General features: G+C 40.7%; 1 protein-coding gene across 4 annotated transcripts; it reads left to right on the top strand.

Moving 5' to 3' along the window:
* Positions 1–1,583: 1,583 nt before the first annotated feature.
* Positions 1,584–11,846, top strand: Slitrk3 (SLIT and NTRK like family member 3). Of its 4 annotated transcripts, none has more exons than XM_031374094.1 (2): positions 1,584–1,860; positions 7,685–11,846. In XM_031374094.1, exon 2 carries the CDS (start codon positions 7,703–7,705, stop codon positions 10,643–10,645), a length of 2,943 nt encoding a protein of 980 aa, XP_031229954.1. In that variant the 5' UTR covers positions 1,584–1,860; positions 7,685–7,702; the 3' UTR covers positions 10,646–11,846. The 4 variants fall into 4 exon arrangements, with proteins under 4 accessions (XP_031229954.1, XP_031229955.1, XP_031229957.1 ...); XM_031374095.1 differs by lacking the exon at positions 1,584–1,860 and adding an exon at positions 1,877–2,862; XM_031374097.1 differs by lacking the exon at positions 1,584–1,860 and adding an exon at positions 2,872–2,977.
* Positions 11,847–19,761: the final 7,915 nt, after the last annotated feature.

Genomic DNA, 19,761 nt, shown 5'->3' with positions numbered 1-19,761 from the left:
AAAAAAAAAAAAAAGATACTGTGTTGGCAGTATTTCAAGGATAAAGCTCTTTGAAACCAAATTGGGAAACCTCATTAGAGAAACTGCTATGACAAATGTTCCTTCCTACCACAACCAAGTTTTCTCACGCACACGGAAGGCTCACAAAGAAGGCATTATTGACCTAGAAAACACTGATAAAAGTTTGAATTTTGCCCCATAAAACTGAAACACTATATTTAAAAAGAACAAGTTTGATGTCATGGTGCTTTGGTCATGTTCTGGGTCACTGGAGATACTTTTATTAATAATCTTAAAGGACACTGAGTATTTTGAAGAACAAACTGAAACATTTTAAGTATGACATTCTAAATCCCCACTTTACAGAATACCAATGTGGTTACCATTCTGAATCAACTATGTTTGTATGCCTATGTATTATATAAAACTGAACAGGGCCTTCTTTCTGGGCATGACCAATTCTATTCTCTCCTTTATAGTGATAATATGAGTCCTAGACTGTGATTAAATATGCCTATACAGCAGACAAGACAAACGAACAAAACCTCATAAAATAAGGACAAAGTATCTCCATTCCTGCCTCATAAAGTTTGTCATGAACAACTTAAAAGCTCTGCTTCTTTTCAAGAGATAAGCTGGAGTGCCTTGGAAAACTACTGAAAATAGGGGCAAGTTGATCTTATGCTTATAATGATAATACACACATAATTTCACTTGTCTTGGGCAATTCAATGTTTTCACATCTAAAAGAACGGGCTGAGAGGCACAGAGATGTCTCCCACAGAACCCCCCTCTATTGTGTTTGGGAGTTTGTGGGAATGCTACCCTTTCTCCAAGACAGTTGGCAGATGAACAGGATCTATTAAAAAGAACTGCGTTGGTTTGCACTGCAGATTGGATGAAGGAGCATTGAGCAACTGCATTAACAAGACTGCAGTGGGGGCCGTGGTCCCCTTGATCATGGAGCACTTTCATGTGTGCAAGCATCTTCCTAATGTCCTCATCTCATTTGTCACCAATTGGTATCTGGCTCCTCTCCCTCAAATCTCCACCCCCTTCCAACCATGCTACTATGTCATCACCGCCCCCCCCCCCACCGCAAGCCCCCATCTTAGTAAGTACAAAGAGATGAGGAAATGTGTGTACTTTCAGTTTGTCACCTATGTTGCATGGCCGTTGGCGGTTTCTACAAACCACTTGGAATGGCTCCTGCTAAGCATTCAGTGATGTTGCCCCCGATACAGTTCACATGCTCTTAATTTAATCATCTCCCCCACCCCCCTTCAGTTTGAGCTGTAATTTTCCAAACAGCCGTCGTCTCTCATTTGCAAAAGTTAAAAATCAATCCACAGATACAGAATGCTGACTTCCTGACAGGATCTCTCTTAGTGAAGCTGGCAAATTGTGCCTAATAAATCGAAAAGGGGTAGAGAGAGGGAGAGAGAAGAGAGAGAGGGAGAGAGAGGAGGGAGGGAGGGAAAGAGGGAGAGAGGGAAAGAGGAAGAGAGGGAGGGAGAGAGAGAGAGAGAGAGAGAGAGAGAGAGAGAGAGAGAGAGAGAGAGAGAGAGAGAGAGAGAGAGAGAGAATCACTTGCTTCTAAGCAGGGATTTGCCTGCGATGCGCGGCGAGAGGACTGCGGCGGCTGATTTACACAGTTGGCGCGGAGGAGGGGCCGGGGGTGCGGGGGGACAAGCTGGCGGAGGCTCCAGCGATGGGCTGATCTGGGGGCTCCGGAGCGCCGCTCCCTCGGTGCGCGATTTGGCGGCGGCTGATGGCTTTGCATTCGGGTTCCAGCCCTGCGTTTTCTGTATTGCCTTCTAGTCCCTGACCTGGCGCTCCCAGTTTAGAGGCAGACGTTCGGTAAGTAACGTGTAATCTGATTTTAGTTATTTCCTAGGCCATCAAAGCGGTACTTTTAAAGCAGGTCAGTCTTAAAAAGATGCGGTCGCCGCCACTGTCGCTGCCGCCAGGAGCGTCTCCTTGGCCTGGAACGCTCGCCCCCCTCCTCTGCCCACCTCTCCCTGTCCTCTGGTTGAAGAAGTGAAGGCGCTCGAATGGTGGGCTGTCAGGGGATTTACACCCCGCCAACGGGATCACATCTCCTTCGGGTTCTGCCTGAGATTTCCCAACGTCAAGTGCAATGTGGTGTGTACAGCCATACTGTTGTATCTGTGTCCTCACCCCCACCCCCCACCCCGCCACCTGACCAATGCTGGGATCTGAGATCTAGTCGCCCCCTTCCTGCCTCCTTTCTGTCTCTTCCCACCCTGTCTTCTCTCATCTCCATGCCACCCACCCCCACTCCCACCCATCCAAAGGGCAAAGAGCAAAGACACTCGGGAAAGGCAAGGGCTAGCTCTACCTCCTCGAGTAGACCGAGGCCGCAGGCAGGGATTGCGCTGTGAGAGAGACAATTTTTCAGCGAGATACAGAGAAAGAGAAATGCAGAAAGGGACCCGGGCTCTCCGGAACTGGGGAGCTTGCCACTGAAGGGAGAGCACCAAGATCTTTGATCAGGCGATCCAGGTCCTGGGACAATCGCACAGCCTGCCTGCCATCTGGGGCAAGCACTGAGAGCAGTGGTCCTGAGCCCACGGTCGGTCGCCAGCTTCACCGCGCTAGGTGCGCGCCCGGCTCTCCCATCGCTATGCAGCGACCATTTCCCTCTAAGTCTAAAGGTGGACCACTCTGAAAGGATTACAAGCGTGATTTGGTAGCCTTTCCGAAAGTTGGTGGCTGGAAGAGGGGAAGATCCTGGGCGACAGAATGACGGATACAATGCAGCCTCGCGGAGAGTTTGCCCCTCCCGCTGAGAAGCCCCTTGGAGCGAACCTCGGAGATCCTGAGCGCTCTGCAGCATAGGTACTCGTCGACATCCGTTCCTACTTTGCCTGATTGAAATCAGTGTATGTCTTATGTAGGATGTGTACTGTAGAACGCATAGACTTTGGCTGCTGGATCTTCTATACACTCACAGGTGCTAGAAATATTTTTTAATTTTAATTTATATTTATTTATTTTTAAGAATTGGATTCAATAGATGTAAAGACGTTGATAAAAGAAGGGCTTCTGGAGACTAATATAACCTCAAACCTGTTCTTCAGGGGAAAGAAATCTTAACTCTAACATATAGGCCAGGTGGCCAAGAGGAGAACCCCTCCCCCCGTGGAGCGCTGGGTTGTATTTTAAGAGACAGAAGGAAAACGGGGATATATATATATATATATATATATATATATATATATATATATATGTATATAAAATTTTTTTTCTAAAGAGACTCCTTGTGTGCCTTGCCTGTCAGCAGTGGAATTAAAAAGGTTCTATAGAAGGCTCATAGCTCTTCAGAAAATGAATGATGCAGCATTTTAATTATTTGTTCCAGGGAGATCGTTTCGCTTCCATATTGGAATATTTAATCTTAGATCTGGAAGGAAAGGGAGTACTGAAGGGGGGGTGGTGGGAAAGAGGCTCGCTGTGTAGAAAGAGCTTCTTGTCCTTCTCTGGACAAATAAATGGTGCCGGCGCTCCCAGCAGGACGCAGAAGAAACCAGCCCAAGGGCCCAGCATCCCCTAACTTTCAGAGCCCTTCCCACCCTTTAAACATGCTACCCTAACATAAAGGAAAGGGAGCTTGTGAAAGAGCTTTTAGGACATGGCCAAAGTCCAGCCCTGAGGGCTGTGGTTCTAGAGACCACTGGGACCTGGTTGCAGAGGCCATTTACTGTGACTGGGAAGCCCAGGACAGCTTCCTGATTACCCATTCATTCCATTAGAGCCTGGGTTCCCACAGGATCCCTCAAACAGCCTTCGCAGCAGACTGGGTGACCAAGGAGATGGGCTGGGGGTACTGGGGAGGGAGGTGGAACTGCTCTGTCCCGAGCAGTTTTCAGTGCAGACTGAGGTTCTTTTCAGTGTAGCCTTGTTTCCTGGTGGAGACCTCTCTGAGAAAAGGGTGGGTCTGGGATGTGAAGGGTTCAGGATGTGAGAGAATCTTTCAGCCTGCTGCTTACTGAGTTCGATTGCTGTTTCCAATCTTAGTTACTGTGGGGCAATGGACAGATGCATGGATATTTTTAATGCAAGTTACCATCCAGATCTCCTACTGACTTTAAAGCAATGTTTTGCTCAATTGGATGAAATAGTTTTAAAATGGCAAGAAATTCATACCTATGTTCTTCTTCCTCTTCCTCTCTTTCCTCTTCTTTCTTCTTCTTCTTCTTCTTCTTCTTCTTCTTCTTCTTCTTCTTCTTCTTCTTCTTCTTCTTCTTCTTCTTCAACCTGGTTTTGTAAAATATTGTAAGAAAATCATCTTCAATACCAGCTAACTTTGAGGCCCCGGTAAAGGAGTTCAATTATTTAGTAGTCAGGAAACAGAAAACCTATGCCCCCCTCTGAACTGGTGATAGGATGGGGGAAGGGCTCCTGCATTCTGGACACACTCCACAGTTCTCACTTAGCAGAACCCCTTGATGCTTGTTGGGCACTCCCAAATTCCACCACCAAGTTGTGCTTCTAGCATTTGAGACTTTTGAAAGGTCCTTTTCGAGGGAGTCTGTGAGTGACCTGGTTGCTTCCACCTTGTCAAATCTTCATTCAATCACCTCTCATCTGGACACTCCTTATCATTACCTTTTGGGGATACTAGAGAGGAAAGTGAAAGAAAGAGGGAGAGGAGGGGTAAGGGAGGAAGAGAAGAGGCACAGAGAAGAGAGCAGGAGGAGGAACTAAAGGAAAAGAAAATCAGTGCCAGAAATCTCCCTCCCTTGAGGTCTCCAGAGGAAGAAGGTGAATTGCCCCACTGCTTTTCAAGCTTCTCCATCCCCCTAGCAGTGGACAAAGAGGAGAAAGAGGGGGTGAGAAAAAGAAGGAGGGAGGGAGGTAAAGAAAGGGAGCAAGGGAGAGAGGTTGGAGGGGAAACTGGGAAAGAAGGAAGGAAGAAAGGAAGGAAGAAAGGAAGAGCAGAAGTTGAAAGGAAATACATAGTTGTTGAGTTAGAAGTAAATCTAAATTGAAGGAAAGGTTTTGGTGCAAAGGGATTGAAGCAAAATTCAAGAGAAAGTCAGTCCAAGTCACTGAGGATGCTTTAGCTCTTATTTGGGACACCCAGCCAGCGCCAGAGAGTCTCAGCTCTTCCACCTGCAGGATGTGGGTAACTAGCTCATCCTGGCCTTGGAGGGAAGTCTGTGAAGAGAAAGGCCCATTCCAAATATGGTTTCACATTCCAAAGCCTCTGCACAGGAGAGGAGCAATATACAGCAAAGATCCAAAGGGCTGGCACTCGCCCTCACCTCTATCCATGTCCTTCTGGCAAAGGAATGTTTCCCTCAAGCTCTCTTCTCTTTCTCGATCTTGCTTCATTCTTTTGAATACCTATACTCTTGCCTGCTTTACTTCTTTTAGCTCTCCTTCATGCTTTCACGAGCACACGCTATGCGCGCGCACGTGCGAACACACACAATTGTATAGTCAGGGCTTCTTAGTGCTCGCTCCCGACCAAAGGCTAAGCGTGTTCCCCTACTTGGAGCCCATTTTCATGACGGGAAACGTTGGAGGGTTTTCAGCACACATTAAAAACCAAACCAAGTACACAGAGCTAAAGAAATCCAAATCCTGCAGTGTGATGTGAGCCTGCTTTCCCCCCTGGTGCCCAGCGGTGGTGTAGGGTAACCGGGGAGAGCCGCTACAGAGGCGGCGCGCCCAGCAGCCGCGGAGCTGGAAGCCTGCTGCAGCCTCATCTCCTCCCTCCTTTATTGAGGGTGCCAAGCGTCAGTCCTGCATCCTAAAGAAGCCCATTGAAGAGCCCATTGCATTCTCAGCACGTCTCAAGCTAGCTTTTTAATTTATTTTTTAGGGCCTTCCCCCCTCTCCTCCAGCCCCCCTAGCTTCAGCTTCAGCAAGAGGAGACTGGACAAGAGAGGATCCTTAAACTCAAGCTTTGTTTTCCTTGCTGCTTGCCTTTTCATTCTTTTTCATATTCAGTGCCGAGAAACAAAAATCAAAATCAAAATCCAAACCTCCTGCAAAATAGGTAAGTCAAGGATAACTGCTTCAGCCTGAAGCCAAGAAGTGTGAAAACCAAGAAAAACATTTTTTTTTTTTTAAATGGTGAGGAGGAATGTAATGTAAGTAGAGTCTAATATTTTACAAGGAAGCCAAGGGAAGACTAAGTGGCACTGTAATGTATCCTCATCTGCTTTCTCTGTCTCTTTTTCATTTAATTGTTTCTAAAAATTGACTATTACATGCCGGAGGCAGATTCCACTTTGCTTTCTCAAGAGTTTCTCCTTGCAGCTGTGTTCATGATATGCCAGTGGAATGTAAAGATACATTCTTCCCACTTTGCCTATAAATTATCTCCTTGTGCTCCTTGTGTTTCAAGTTAAGAAATCTTTCCTTGATATATGTATCTGATGTGGAGAAAAAAAAAAACATGTTGGAGACCCTGATTTGTTTTTATTGATTAAAATCAGTTGTTCAAGTTCAATTGATATTTCACTCACTTGGGAAGGATAATGTAATAAACCTGGAATATTATAATGTATTTATGTACATGTCTTCATATGCTGATGAGACTAAGCAAAGTGAGAAAACCTTTGATGAATGTATTGTATGTTTCCAGAATAGGGGAGTGAATGCATTTCTTCTCATTGGAAAAATAAATCTTTTTGAAAATGTTTTCACATGCTTGATAATTAGTGAGCAAGAATTGGAGTTTCCACCCATTACAGCCTTTAACCACCTACTTCTTTTCTAAACAGCTACCTTCTGTCTATGGATCCTCAGTTGATCCCCAAGGCAGAGATTCTCACTCCAAACTAAGCTCTTGCAAGTGTTTCGCTTCAGACACTCCCAGGCTTAGCGACCTTTAGCTGTCACTATCTTTAGCTCTGACAATTGCATGGGCCTGTTCTTCAGAAGATCTCATCACTCTAATGCTTTAAACATCCAAATGAGAATACGTGCAGACATTATTTATTTAACTAAAAGATCCTTACATTTTCAGTGCTTTGACAGAAAAGGTTAGGGGTTGGGTATGGACATGGGCTCACATAGTAATTAAGTAGCTTTTCATGATTCCTTAAAAGAAAGCTTAAGTTTATTTTTGTGACGACTTTTTACATCTCAATATCTGATATTGGGCAATATGTTCACTTTTCTTCATACTCTTCTATATCTTCTGGTTATACAATGTTTTAAAATAATTAATGTATACAATTTGAAAAGCATTCCTTTTCCCCCATGACTTCCAATAAGATCGACAATGGCAGACCTTAGTTTAAAGAGACAAGCAAGTATAATCATTAAGTCATTGTCTTTATAGCCGAATCTGTCTATGACCACGAGGCTGAATCAGGGTTCCAATTCTATTGTTTTTTTGTTTTTGTTTTTGTTTTTTAAAAGGAAATCAGTACAAGTTGCTTTTGTTCTTGTCATAAAACACTTATTGAACAGGGTTTGGTTCAGGAAAAGGTCATTGCATGTTGGAATATGTCAGAGTCTCTTAAATTGAAAGTATAGCACACACTTTAAACGGAACATTTTGCTGCCTCATTTGGAGTATTAGTTTTATACCTGCTGAGGTTTTCATTCCACTCTTTGAAAAAAAAAAATTACCCCAGATGTAAGAATCAATTAAAGTAGTACAAAAGCTAAAAATTCTGCATCTTTATTTCTGTTGCAGTTGTGTAATCAACCAGGAATGATGAAGCCCACCATAGCTGAGATGCTTCACAGAGGGAGAATGCTGTGGATAATTCTTCTAAGCACAATTGCTCTAGGATGGACTACCCCAATTCCCCTGATTGAGGACTCAGAGGAAATAGACGAGCCCTGTTTTGATCCATGCTACTGCGAAGTTAAAGAAAGCCTCTTCCACATACATTGTGACAGCAAAGGATTTACAAACATTAGTCAGATTACTGAATTCTGGTCAAGACCTTTTAAACTGTATCTTCAGAGGAATTCGATGAGAAAACTATACACAAACAGTTTTCTTCACTTGAATAATGCTGTGTCTATTAACCTTGGGAACAATGCACTGCAGGACATTCAAACTGGAGCTTTTAATGGCCTTAAGATTTTAAAGAGACTATATCTCCATGAGAACAAGCTAGATGTCTTCAGAAATGACACCTTCCTTGGCTTAGAAAGTCTGGAATATCTGCAGGCAGATTACAATGTCATTAAACGTATAGAGAGTGGAGCATTTCGGAACCTAAGTAAATTGAGGGTTTTAATCTTAAATGATAATCTCATCCCCGTGCTTCCAACCAATTTATTTAAAGCTGTTTCCTTAACTCATCTGGACCTTCGTGGAAACAGGTTAAAGGTTCTCTTCTACCGCGGGATGCTGGATCACATTGGCAGAAGCCTGATGGAGCTCCAGCTAGAAGAGAATCCGTGGAACTGTACCTGTGAGATTGTACAGCTGAAGAGTTGGCTGGAGCGAATTCCTTATACAGCCCTGGTGGGAGACATCACCTGTGAGACACCTTTCCATTTCCATGGGAAGGATCTCCGTGAAATCAAGAAGACTGAACTCTGTCCACTGTTGTCTGACTCTGAGGTGGAGGCCAGCCTGGGGATTCCCCACTTATCATCAAGCAAGGAGAATGCCTGGCCAACTAAACCTTCCTCCATGTTGTCTTCTGTCCATTTTACTGCGTCATCTGTTGAATATAAGTCCTCTAATAAGCAACCAAAACCCACCAAACAGCCCCGAACACCCAGACCACCTTCGACATCCCAGGCCTTATATCCTGGTCCAAATCAACCTCCTATTGCCCCCTATCAGACTAGACCACCCATTCCCATTATATGTCCTACTGGGTGTACATGCAATTTGCATATCAATGACCTTGGCTTGACTGTCAACTGCAAAGAACGAGGATTTAACAACATCTCTGAACTCCTTCCAAGGCCCTTGAATGCCAAGAAGCTATACCTGAGCAGCAATCTTATTCAGAAGATATACCGCTCTGATTTTTGGAATTTTTCCTCTTTGGATCTCTTGCACCTAGGGAACAATCGCATTTCCTACGTCCAGGATGGGGCTTTCATCAACCTGCCCAACCTGAAGAGTCTCTTTCTCAACGGCAATGATATAGAAAAGCTGACACCAGGTATGTTCCGAGGTCTACAGAGCTTGCATTACTTGTACTTCGAATTCAACGTCATCCGAGAAATCCAACCTGCAGCCTTCAGCCTCATGCCCAACTTGAAGCTGCTGTTTCTCAACAACAACTTGCTGAGGACTCTGCCAACTGATGCCTTTGCAGGCACATCCCTGGCTCGGCTTAACCTGAGGAAGAACTACTTTCTCTACCTGCCAGTGGCTGGCGTCCTTGAACACCTGAATGCGATTGTGCAGATAGATCTCAATGAGAATCCGTGGGACTGCACTTGTGACCTAGTCCCCTTTAAACAGTGGATCGAAACCATCAGCTCAGTCAGTGTGGTCGGTGATGTACTCTGTAGGACCCCCGAGAACCTCACCCACCGTGATGTGCGCACTATTGAGCTGGAAGTTTTATGCCCAGAGATGCTGCATATTGCCCAACCTGGACCATCTCCACCCGAGCCTGGAGATTACCACCCTAACGGGGGACCAACAAGTGCATCACCTTATGAGTTCTCTCCTCCCGGGGGCCCTGTGCCACTTTCTGTGATGATTCTCAGCCTGTTGGTTCTGTTCTTCTCAGCTGTCTTTGTTGCTGCAGGCCTCTTTGCCTATGTGCTCCGTCGGCGTAGGAAGAAGCTGCCCTTTAGAAGCAAGAGGCAGGAAGGTGTGGACCTTACAGGAATCCAGATGCAATGCCACCGTCTGTTTGAGGACAGTGGAGGCAATGGCGGTGGGAGTGGAGGTGGAGGGCGACCAACTCTGTCCTCGCCAGAGAAAGCCCCTCCCGTGGGTCATGTGTACGAGTATATACCCCACCCAGTAACTCAGATGTGTAACAACCCCATCTATAAGCCGCGAGAGGAGGAAGAAGTGGCTGCCTCAGCAGCGCAGGACACAGGAGCTACAGACCGTGGAGGCCCTGGGACACAGCCACCGGGAATGGCTGAGGTGCTCTTAGGAAGTGAGCAGTTTGCAGAAACACCCAAGGAGAACCACAGTAACTACCGGACCTTGCTGGAAAAAGAAAAGGAGTGGGCCCTGGCTGTTTCCAACTCCCAACTCAACACCATAGTGACGGTGAACCATCACCACCCTCACCCTCACCACTCGGCAGTTGGTGGGGTTTCAGGGGTAGGTGGAGGGACTGGGGGAGACTTGGCTGGGTTCCGCCACCATGAGAAGAATGGTGGGGTGGTGCTGTTTCCCCCTGGGGGAGGTTGTGGTGGTGGCAGTCTGCTCCTAGACCGCGAGAGGCCACAGCCTGCTCCATGCACAGTGGGATTTGTGGACTGTCTCTATGGCACAGTGCCCAAATTAAAGGAACTCCATGTCCACGCCCCTGGCATGCAATATCCAGACTTACAGCAGGATGCCAGGCTCAAAGAAACCCTTCTCTTCTCAGCTGGAAAGGGCTTCACAGACCACCAAACCCCCAAAAGTGATTACCTCGACTTAAGGGCCAAACTTCAAACTAAGCCGGATTACCTCGAAGTTCTGGAGAAAACAGCATACAGGTTCTAACTGAAAGAAGAAAACAAATTAGTGGCTTTGTTTTGATTTCCAAAAGAAAAGGCAAAATAAAAAGAAATATATCCCCGGCTCCCATTATACTTGTCCCAATAACTACATCCTTACAGTTTCCCCTGCCCAGGACAGCACTGAAACGCATGATAACTAGAGAATACAAAAGTGTGCTCCCCCCTCTCAGATGCGATTTTGAGGAAGGGCCATACTCAGATCATTAATCAATGAAGTGCCTTCGCAGACTTTTGCCAGCAAATGTTATCATTATTTTTTATACTGAAACTCGAGACTTTGACTGTGCCATGGGTGAGGTATACCGGGGGATCGTTGTATTGATCCTAAATGAGTAAAATTCAATGTGTCTTTTTATTTTCAGTAACTTTTCTTCCCTTTAGTTGCAGTTTTGTTTGAAAGGGAGGGGGGAGGTTGACATTTATGGCTTTCTCTCCTTTACCCATCATGGCACAGATTCTGTACATGTATTAACAATGCAGTTTGCTGCATGCTTGAAAACTGCAGGATGGGGAGGGAGGGGCGGGTCTTGCTCGAATGTTCTCACACTGTTGTCTCACACACATATTCATGTGCACACAACAAATCCCTACATTCACTGAGGTCCCTCAGCCTGCACGAGGTGCAGTACACACACACACACACACACACACACACACACACACACACACACACTCACACACTCCTCCCCTGCAACTTAATATGCTTAGTTCGGGTTTGATCTACTTCTTCCTCTACATAGCTACTCGTGCCCTTCACTCCTAGTGTACAGCTCACAGCATCTCTCCTACCACCCTGGGAAAAGTCACATTCGAGGCTGGATCCTACTGAAGTCAAGGCTTGTTCGTTTAACAGCTGGAGACACCCCTAGGGTTGAACAACCTCCTTGTGACATTTCATCCTGATGTCAAGATTTTTGAGAACATCTGCACTTTCTTATATATATATATATAAATATAAATATATGCTATTAAAAAATAAAAAAGCAACTGGGTATATATCACTAACAGCTTTGTAGGAAGCACTTTTAATGTTTTCTCTCTCACACACAAAGATTCAAAAGAAATGTGCATATATTTATTCTGTAATTTCAGTGATTATAAATTGTAAAGGTAATGTTTAATCATTGTATAGTGATTATGCGTCTGGTATAGCTTTCCTAATAAAAAGTTTTTGAAAAACATAATACATTATATATAGAAGATACAAAGCTTGAATTTAAACTTCAGCTATGCCATGCTTTTCATACTCCCATTTAAAAAATATTTATTTTACTGGATATACAGAAAGCTAAATGATTAACAAGTTTGATGCACTGTGATACTGATAAATATTATACCTTATCCATATCCCATATTAGGATTAAATTGGGGTTTGGATATTCTGATCAGTTTTTCATGGGTTGTAAATTTTAAATTCAGTTTCCCAGTGAGGCACAGTTCCATAGGTGGGGTGTGATTGGGAGAAAACAAAGTGACTGGAAGAGGAGATATAGGACTAATCTGGATGAGATGATTGAGCATCTGTGGGTTTCAGATAGATGACATGAAGGAACAGAGAAACCAAGTAGCTCTCCTTTAAACAAAAATAAGCGCTAAAATTAGATCCAAGAGCAGCTTATGTACCACTGCAATATCCATGCTAAAATACAGCTCCAGAAAAGCCTAGGACTTTAAGTCAATGAAATTGTAGAATATTTGTTACCTGCTAAAGTTGTGAATTTTAGGTTTGGACATTTTTTTCTCAATCACTCACAGTAAATGGACAGAGAAATTCTTGAGTTAAGAAGTTTGGTTATGATTAAATTTTATTTTTCTGTACGACATGAAAAGGGTCTTTTAAAGTTTCTTGAGGATACTTTAAATTATGATCCATTTTCGTGTGAGCAAAACCAAAGAAAATTGAAATTTAGGACGCAAATGAGAGATAGCAGCACTTACCCAACTAGGCCAGTAGATGGCAGAAGAGCTCCAGGTATCGCTAGACAGCCACCAATGAAGTATGGAGTGAGATTTGGGTTCCTTAAAGCTGCCCTTAGAAATGATCATTACATGTTGAATGTAATTCACCATGAGTCGCTGAGGCCTTACATTCCACCATTTTCCCATAGAAAAGAAGAATACCATCAGTTTCTAAATCTGTGTGGTATATACATTCAGGTATTGAATTTAAAAGATGGGGGGAAAAAGAATGTCTAAAACTTGTTAATTTAACCATTAACTACATGCAACTATCAGTGTGGATTTACACAGATAAAACACACAAGTACATCAATATCAAAATGCACGTTTCAGGGATTCTTTGCATTTAATATAAGGCATTTGTAATTTCTGTTCTTATTATTCATTTGATTTTGGAGTTAATTTAGAAAGCCCATACAACTAATTACTTTCTCTTTATGTAACATGTCAAAATGAAGCTCTCTTTATTTAGTAGAGTTGAACACGTTATAAAACAGATGCCTTTTTTGTTAGCTTTCTATAGGTCACCTTCGCTAGATATTTCATCTTCCAAATTCTTTCTAATCATCTTCCCCTATTACTGATTTTTTTTTAATAAAATGACATTACTGTTCTTAGAGTTTTTACAACCTGACTTGAAACTACAGAGACTATTAACCTTCCAATTCTTCCTAATCAATCATTCTGATGAATAAGAGCAAAACCCTAGATCTTTCAAATACTAATAATGCCTTCCTAGGAAACCACAGAGCCACCACGCAACCCAGTATATTAAACGTATCAGGTTAAATGTCACCCCTAAGGACCCTGGTGCTTTTGATATTGGAAAAGGAGTCTTCATGAACCTTATCGAAATAAAATATAACTTGACAGTTGTAATATTTATATTTTATTTATCAAATATTGAAGTAAGACTGTCTTATCTTAAAATTCACCCTTAAATAATTAATAAATTCATTTATATAGTGAGAATAAATTTTTATGAGAAAGAAATTTTGTATTCAAGAGGACAATATTTTGCTTTCATGGATTTTTATATCCCCTGACTCAGTTACTTATTTTAATTTTGCACTAAAATTGAGTTAAGAAACTTTAGTTTGTCAAACAGATATTATTTCCATTAAATTCCATTAATATTACCATAAGTATCAATTAGCACCTGCTTCATGTTTCTTTTTGAAGGAAATTACTTGTTCTTTTTGTTTTTGTTTTCATTTTTGCTTTTTACAAAATAGATAACTAATTCCCTTTGTAGCAATGCTCTGCTGCTGAGACTAACCAAGATCTCATATATAATTGTTTTTCTTCTTTACTTTTTTATTATTAATTACAATAGTAGTGTTTGGAAATTGCAAATGCATTGTGGTGTCCCTTCAACTCTGACATGATTAGTGTAAAACTACTGCAGATGATCAGTTTAATTCAGAATAGTTTTCAAATGTTATATATCATTATATGGTATTATTTATGTAGATGCTTTTATATTTTGACTAGAAAGACATTATTTCATCAAATTGCAAAATTATTTAAAATAGGATGGTGACTACAATATTTTTAATAAAAGTTCAGAGAGAAAATAACAAAGAAAGTTTAATGGCTGATTTGGAACTTTTCTTTTGTTCTTAACTTGGAAATTTTAGTTTGAAAGCCTTATCATAAGAGAACCTGTTTGTGTTTAGGGTTCTGAAAGCCCTAACACTGAGCAGGATACTTCTCCATCCATCTTAGCAAGCCTTAGACTCATTAAGTATAAACCCAGTATCAGCACACACTTGTCCTTTTAAACTATATTGTCCACTCCAAAAAATCGGTGTTTCTTTTAAATGATTTTAATGAAAGGAATACCCATAAAATCCCCCACAAGATGTGGCATATAGGACTATAACGATCGAAGACACCGTTCAGGGAAATGATATTGTCAGAGCTATCCAAATCAAATGATTGAACATCTGATATACATTTGTAACTTATACCCAGCTCAAATTCCTCAGTTATGAAGTTAAAGGGGATCACAACAAATCCTTAACTAAATTAATTGCATACATGTTCTGTCTAATGTATTACAGGCCTTTAAAAGAAATCAGAGCAATAACACATATATTTGCATGTCCAGACATATACGTAAAACTATTATGTGTGTATACAGTGTATACACATGTATATAGCTTATATATGCAGAATTATATGAAAGTTACTCACTTTTCCTACATGTGTAATGACCAGTTTTATGCACTTATTTTTTTGCTTTCATCTAGCCACCACCCAAGCAACGCTGGAAGAAAGACGAAGCTTTCACTCTTGGTAACTTCACATGTAAAAATTGAAATTGTAATCAAAATTTCTGAATTTGAAAGCTTTTCTTTTTTCTTCTTTCTTTCTTTTTTCTTCTTTCTTTATTGGTTACCTCTCATTTTGTTTCATTATTTAAATCAAGATAGGGAAATCTCAGTTAAACGGTGATTAGTTTTAATGAAATATTCACAAGGAAGGGACTTATTTCTTATCTGATTGCAACATAAGTCAAGTGAAAAACACATCCTACATGCTACTTCTTTATCTTTGCCCAGATTCATTTTAGAGGTGTAAACAGTTTTAATAACCCATTTAATTGGAATAGCTGTTAGAAATTCATCTACATACAAAGCAAGACTGAAATTGTGGCATTGTAAGAGACTTAAAAAACAATTTATGACACATACACAGTTTCATGTTCAGAAACCAATTACTACTACCATTATTCGAATGTTTAATAACAAAGACAGTGACGGGCAAGGGTGAGCATTTTTACTATGTTCTTCCATTGTCATCAAAGAGGAAGTTTTTGCATTAGAAACAGGGGTGAATAGATGTCACTCCTGGTGTGAAGGCAATGATCTGGACCACTTGTCTTTTCTGGTCATTTTGGCTTCTGAAAATAATGTGGCTATTTCTGGGCAACTGCATTTTCTTTCCATTGTATGTTGCTATTCAAATGGCTTGAAAACTTTAATGGAAAACAATACTCATAGTCAACTTCACAGAAATATTGTCACAGGGCCATTATAAAAATTCCTAATTTGATCCAACTCTTATTCTTAAACATAATTAAGTAATAAGCTTTAATAAAAAGAATACTTCCCTAAATACCACTCAGCTCCATTAAGGCCCATCCTGCCTAAATTGATATTTGAATATATTATGCATATTTAATATCACAAAATTAACTGATTGGGTTTGTAATATACATTGTACTAAAACAAGGTATGTTCCACCATAAAGGATGTGCTGATGACCATATTCAAATTTGAACACCTTGTTTCAATCAATTTGTAATTATCTCTATTTTTTTGTTGTTGTTTCTTTAGACAATGTCTTACTTGCCAGGTAGTCCAGACTGGTCTTAATCTCAAGACAATTCTCCTGCCTCAGACCCTCGAGTGCTGGGATTGGAGGTATGAGCTATCCAGAAAGGCATAATCTTAAGGATAATATGTCAAGACATGATTTTGCACTTTATTACATTTGAATGAGGCAATAGCACAATGACTATAGCTAGTTTTCATATTGGAACTAAACTTTCCTTTGCAAAGAATTGCAAACCTGGCTCTTAAAAATAGATTTGAAAGCAAAGTATTACCCAACTGTGGGGGATGGAAGAAAGCTCCTTCTACAGCTGGTTCCCTCTGATAGTCCTGTCTGCCCTACATCGTTGCCAGGCTCTGAGTAAGTCCTTAAGTTTCTTGGCACTAAAGGCCTGTTCAGTGGAACTTGGATGGTGCTGAGGTGAAACCAGTGTTTGATGATAGCCCAGGGCTTAATGGTCGAACAGTGGGTCCCTTCCCTTTTCTCTAAACTAAGGACATAACTCAACCTGTGCTCTCTATGGAGAAGTCATTTGCATTTGGTGAGAAAACTCAACACCTATCATATAGTGAAGTCACTAGTGACCAAAAAGCTTCGACATGCATCTGAAAATACAGAGCCAAGTGCCACAGTCTTGGGCCTTGTTCAGCACCCCCTACAATAATCACTGCCTTTGTCATAGCATCCAAAATATTGACTTAATAGACCTTCAATTGGTAAGGTTAAATTTATGCCACAAGCTGTCCTTACCTCTCACTATTGACAAGGTTGTCCATTGCCATATGGAATTCTTTCTTTCTCTCTCTCTCTCTCTCTCTCTCTCTCTCTCTCTCTCTCTCTCTCTCTCTCTTTCTCTCTCTCTCTCTCACTCTCTTCTCTCTGTCTCCTCTCTCTCTTTCTCTCTTTTTTAACAGTATTCTGATAAAAAGATTTAAGATGTTCTTGAGATTTTATATTTACCAATTATAAAAAAATAATCTGTCAAATGTATAAATTAATAACCATAGTCTGTAATGAAGTGGTGTTTGGATAAACTACTGAATGATCTAGAGAAACAGAGTAATTCATATAGTTTTTTTATCCTATTTGGATTCTTTGTTGGTTTTGAATCCAAAATGGAAGCTTGAGGCCCTATTTCTAATATACTAGACAGCTCTTTTGAAGCAAGCATAGACTATGTTAAATTTGATGAACTGCCATTAGTACATGGAAAAAAAATCAAGCTCATGAATCTCTCCTTTTGTCTTCACGATACAAATTTCAACAAAAAGACTAATGGGACCAGAGGTGAAATGAAAATGTCTTCCTCTGACAAGTGTTTAATCTAGGTTTAGTAAGCTAGGTTTGAAGTAGGTTTTTGTATTAACCACTTGAGAACCTAGTTTTGGAGAGTTTGAATCCACAGGAAGAGGTTACTGTATATTTTCACTTGGTTCTAAGTCATTTCAATTACCATCTATTAATATATTCACTGACTGACATGCAATTCAACTTGAATCCAAACTAACTGTAATTAAAATAATTTCTTTTTTATAAGATTTATTTTATTTATTTTATATGTATGAGTACACTGTGGCTTGAGCCATCATGTGTGTGGCTGCTGGGAATTGAACTCAGGACTTCTGCCGGCCTGCTCGCTCTGGCCCAGCTTGCTCTGGTGTAATACACTGTAGGTGTCTTCAGATGCACCAGAAGAGGGCGTCAGATCTCATTAAGGGGGGTTGTGAGTCAATATGTGGTTGCTGGGATCCGAACTCAGGACCTTTGGAAGAACAATCAGTGCTCTTACCCTATGAGCCATTTCACCAGCCCTAAAATAATTTCTAATGTAATGTAAAAATATCATTGGAGAAACACACTAATGCAGATTAAATAATTTAGCTTAGTTTACATACTAAATATATAAAATGGACTAGTATGTTTTTATATTTCTTTATCCACTTATCAATTCTATTCTTTGGCAATTTCATATATGCTTATAATATATTCAATAACAGCTATTCAACATTACTACCCTGTACTTCTTCTGGATCTACAATATCAATATGCTGTCCCAACTTCGTCTTCTTCCTTTTATGAAATACACCACTAAGTCCAATTAGCATTGCCTGCAAAAGCAAAGGATTTAGCTCTTTTTCCTATATTGACTTAGTTTATTTTTGTGTCAGTTTAACACAACTTTTTCATGAATTTCATTCCAAAGTTCATTTGAGAAACAAGACCTAATTACTAGTATCTACTTAGAAGTCATTACTGCTTAAATGTCTGCAGTTTCTTGTGTAGAAAATTTAAGAAACATGACTAACCCAGATAACAAACACAAATATTTGAAGAGTTTGTATTTTAATAGTGGAAATCAGGAAAATAAGATATATCCAATGTGGTCATATTCACAAGAGGAACATAGAGATCCAGAACTTCAAATTTGTTTGTCTTTAAAGTCCTAAAATGACATCCACATTTAATCAGAGAGAAACAGATTTACACATCCAATGAAATGGAAGCACTAAAAATGTCTCAGAAAACAAAACCTAATACCCATCTTGGTATTTGTAAACCTTTTTTCTATTGTTTAAATTCTTACAAGTAAGAACCATGATCTAGTTGGCCCTGTAGATTTACAATCTCCATAGTCTCATCTCATTGAGAATTCTACCATACTAATGCAGTTAAACATTGGAGTGAAATAAACAGGAGCACACACACACACACGCACACGCACACACACACGCACATGCACACACGCACACACACGCACACACACGCGCACACACGCATACACACACATGCACGCGCACACACACACACACGCATGCACACACACACGCACACACACGCACACACACACACACACACACACACACACGACATAAACCATGTGCCTTGGAGTAGATGTCAATTCAGTTATTTTACCTGTTGAGTACATGGAAAAAAAATTAAGAAGTTTCACACTTGAAATGACAGGATAGTCTATGTCTCTTACTTTATTTCAATTTCTCATCAGTTGAAAGAATAGGTAAGCTGTAATTAGATTATAATAAAAGTATCGTACCAACAATCATATATGTGAATATCTAAAACATATTTTTGAAAGGTGCAAATGTTAACACCTATCTGATCCCAGCTTCATTCTAAGGTAATATGAGGCCTTAAAAGAAGACATGTCACCTCTATTCTTATTGAAATCTGGACGTTGAAAGACTGCAGTTATGTTCTCCCCTATTTATTTAAAGGATATTATTATTTTTTCTTTTTTTATTAGATGTTTTCTTTATTTACAATATCTCCTTTCCCAAGTTCCCCTCCAAAAAGAAAAAATAAAAATAAAATAAAATAAGGAAAAAAAAAAACCTAAAACTAAAACAATCCCCTGTTCCCTCCCCCTTCCCCCTGCTCACCACCCACCCTCTCCCACTTCCTGGCCCTGGCCTTCCCCTACACTGGAGGCTCACAGTCATCCATTGGACTTAAAGGCTATTGTTATGCACTGTTTAGCAGACAGAGATACTTTGAAAACAAGAAACATTTAAGGAAGATGTAGAAAAGATATCTGTTAAAATATAAACTTCTGCTATTCTTTTGCAGCAAGGTTTTAGATACATGTAGATATGCATCTCTTCAGAACATTCTTTTTCACCATGTTCCTACACTTTAGTTGTATATTTCAAAAGTAACAAAACTTTTAGTAGAAGCATACAAATATTAGATAGTTCCATATCATGTTTAAAAATCCTAAACTGTTCAATACCTTTAATTGCATTGAACATGTACTTGCATTATTTTAGAACTTGTGCCAAG

This window comes from Mastomys coucha, unplaced genomic scaffold (genome assembly GCF_008632895.1).
Source record: "Mastomys coucha isolate ucsf_1 unplaced genomic scaffold, UCSF_Mcou_1 pScaffold16, whole genome shotgun sequence".
In the NCBI taxonomy this organism is placed as follows: Eukaryota; Metazoa; Chordata; class Mammalia; order Rodentia; family Muridae; genus Mastomys; species Mastomys coucha.
This window is presented reverse-complemented; position numbering and strand designations above follow the sequence as displayed.